This window comes from Sinocyclocheilus grahami, unplaced genomic scaffold (genome assembly GCF_001515645.1).
Source record: "Sinocyclocheilus grahami isolate Dianchi unplaced genomic scaffold, SAMN03320097.WGS_v1.1 scaffold1000.1, whole genome shotgun sequence".
NCBI lineage: Eukaryota > Metazoa > Chordata > Actinopteri > Cypriniformes > Cyprinidae > Sinocyclocheilus > Sinocyclocheilus grahami.
In genome coordinates, this window is record NW_015506179.1 from 72,447 (window position 1) to 74,175 (window position 1,729).

At 38.0% G+C, this 1,729-nt stretch overlaps 1 protein-coding gene across 1 annotated transcript in view; it reads right to left on the reverse strand.

The window, feature by feature from the left end:
- Positions 1 to 1,729, reverse strand: part of magi1a (membrane associated guanylate kinase, WW and PDZ domain containing 1a) — a 150,506-nt gene that overhangs the window by 4,010 nt on the left and 144,767 nt on the right. The window contains exons 19-21 of the mRNA XM_016250642.1: positions 1,490 to 1,562; positions 1,108 to 1,251; positions 1 to 105 (exon numbers count right to left, since the gene is read on the reverse strand). The exon at positions 1 to 105 is cut by the window's left edge and continues 43 nt beyond it. Coding sequence (XP_016106128.1) covers positions 1 to 105; positions 1,108 to 1,251; positions 1,490 to 1,562 — 322 coding nt within the window. The remainder of the gene's footprint in view (positions 106 to 1,107; positions 1,252 to 1,489; positions 1,563 to 1,729) is intronic.

The following is a 1,729-nucleotide window of genomic DNA, read 5'->3' on the forward strand; positions in this document are numbered from 1 at the left end:
CACCAGTCGAGCTCGTCTGCCTCCGGTCTTGATCAGCTCGATGGCACGCGAATGCTTCATGTTTTTCGTACTTTCACCATTGATCTCTAGTATTTCATCACCAACCTGTAAACGAGGCGGACACCACCATTAGCTCATGGGAGGCCCAAGATGGCATCATGCTGATCTAGAAGTAATTTGTTATACTTCACATCTCATTTTAACGGTTTAAGCAGCTTTTATGTGACTGTTTTGCTTCAAGAACTGCAGCGTGTGTTAAGTTTAGGTGCACTCCTTCAGGAGCAAGCCTGGACTCCATTTGGACAGACATTTAGTCATTCTGCTCTACATATTTTATGCCATTTTGTATCAATGGCACATAAGAGAAAGGCTTTTTTGTTTTGTACAAAGAAAAAAAAAGTGCATTTTTCTTTCATTTCAGAAAAACGTATGCTTGTTCTTCAGATGCTTTTTTTGGAAGAATAAGTGGGGAAAGGAAATGTGGTTTTTGGATGTACGGACTGTAACAAAGGGTGATAATGACATTTTTACAACCTGAATCAATGATTAATGGGAGTAAGTAAATACTTCTTTTAAAGTATGTTGCTCAGTTTTTAGTAATGTGTATTCTTCAACCTTGGTTACTTCCAACACTGATGCTTTGTAGAGCGATTTTCACGTGATAGTAAAACAACAGATCAGAACTTACAGAATCTGTGATAAAGAATTGGTCACTTTGAAAAGTAACAGATCTTCAGGTAATGGTGTACTAACTGGGGATTTTTAAATACATTTTTTCAAATGATCTTGCACCCTTGAAATCATCAGTATTTATAGAAGCAATTTCAGAAGGCCTGCTTCATTACAGTTCGTCTCATGTCATGTTCATGTCATTTTCCTAAACAGTTCGTATTTATGAATTTCACACAAATTGCTGCAGACATGGATTGAGAGGAAGAGGGAGAGAGAGGAGGAGAACATGGGGACGAGTGCTGACATACAGTGCAGAGAGCAAGAGATGGACCAGCACAAGAAAGAATCTGTATTTTTAGCACACACAAATATTTGGTAAAAATGTGCTTTAAATTCGACACATGCACCATGAAAAGAATTGTAATCTTGTCTTACCTTCATCTTGCCGTTCTTAGCAGCGGCTCCATCCTCAGCTAATCGCAGCACATACAGATCCATGTTGTACTCCTTTCCTCCTCTCAGACTGAAGCCGAAACCTTTACTCTCCCTCTCCATATCAACCGAGTAATACTCTGCCTCCTAAACACACACAAACACAACCAAATCACTGAGCAACCCTGACTACTATTGATTTCTTTATTTTACAGTACATGCACTTAGCCAACAGACCGAGTAATATAAGCTAACTACATGGGTTACGTTTAGGGGCAGGTTCAGGGCTAGTTAACCAGTTTTTTTCATTACTACAATAAGTACACATATGCACATGCAAAACAGGACTTTTTAATTATATATCTGTAGGATGTTTCTCTTAGACAGCACTGTGATCAGATGGAGGCTTCTTCTTGCCAAACTTGTACTGGCAGCATGTACAGATGGTCATAAACATACTGTAGAAGAAATGTTTTAAATCAGAACACATGTGCAATGCTAAGCCTCCACACATCTAATATACACAAAATAAAAAGTTTGTGCAATCTGGGAACCATAAGAATGGAATTCACAAACAATATACGTTACATTTTCATTTGCTAATGAATTGAAAAAAAAAAAAAAA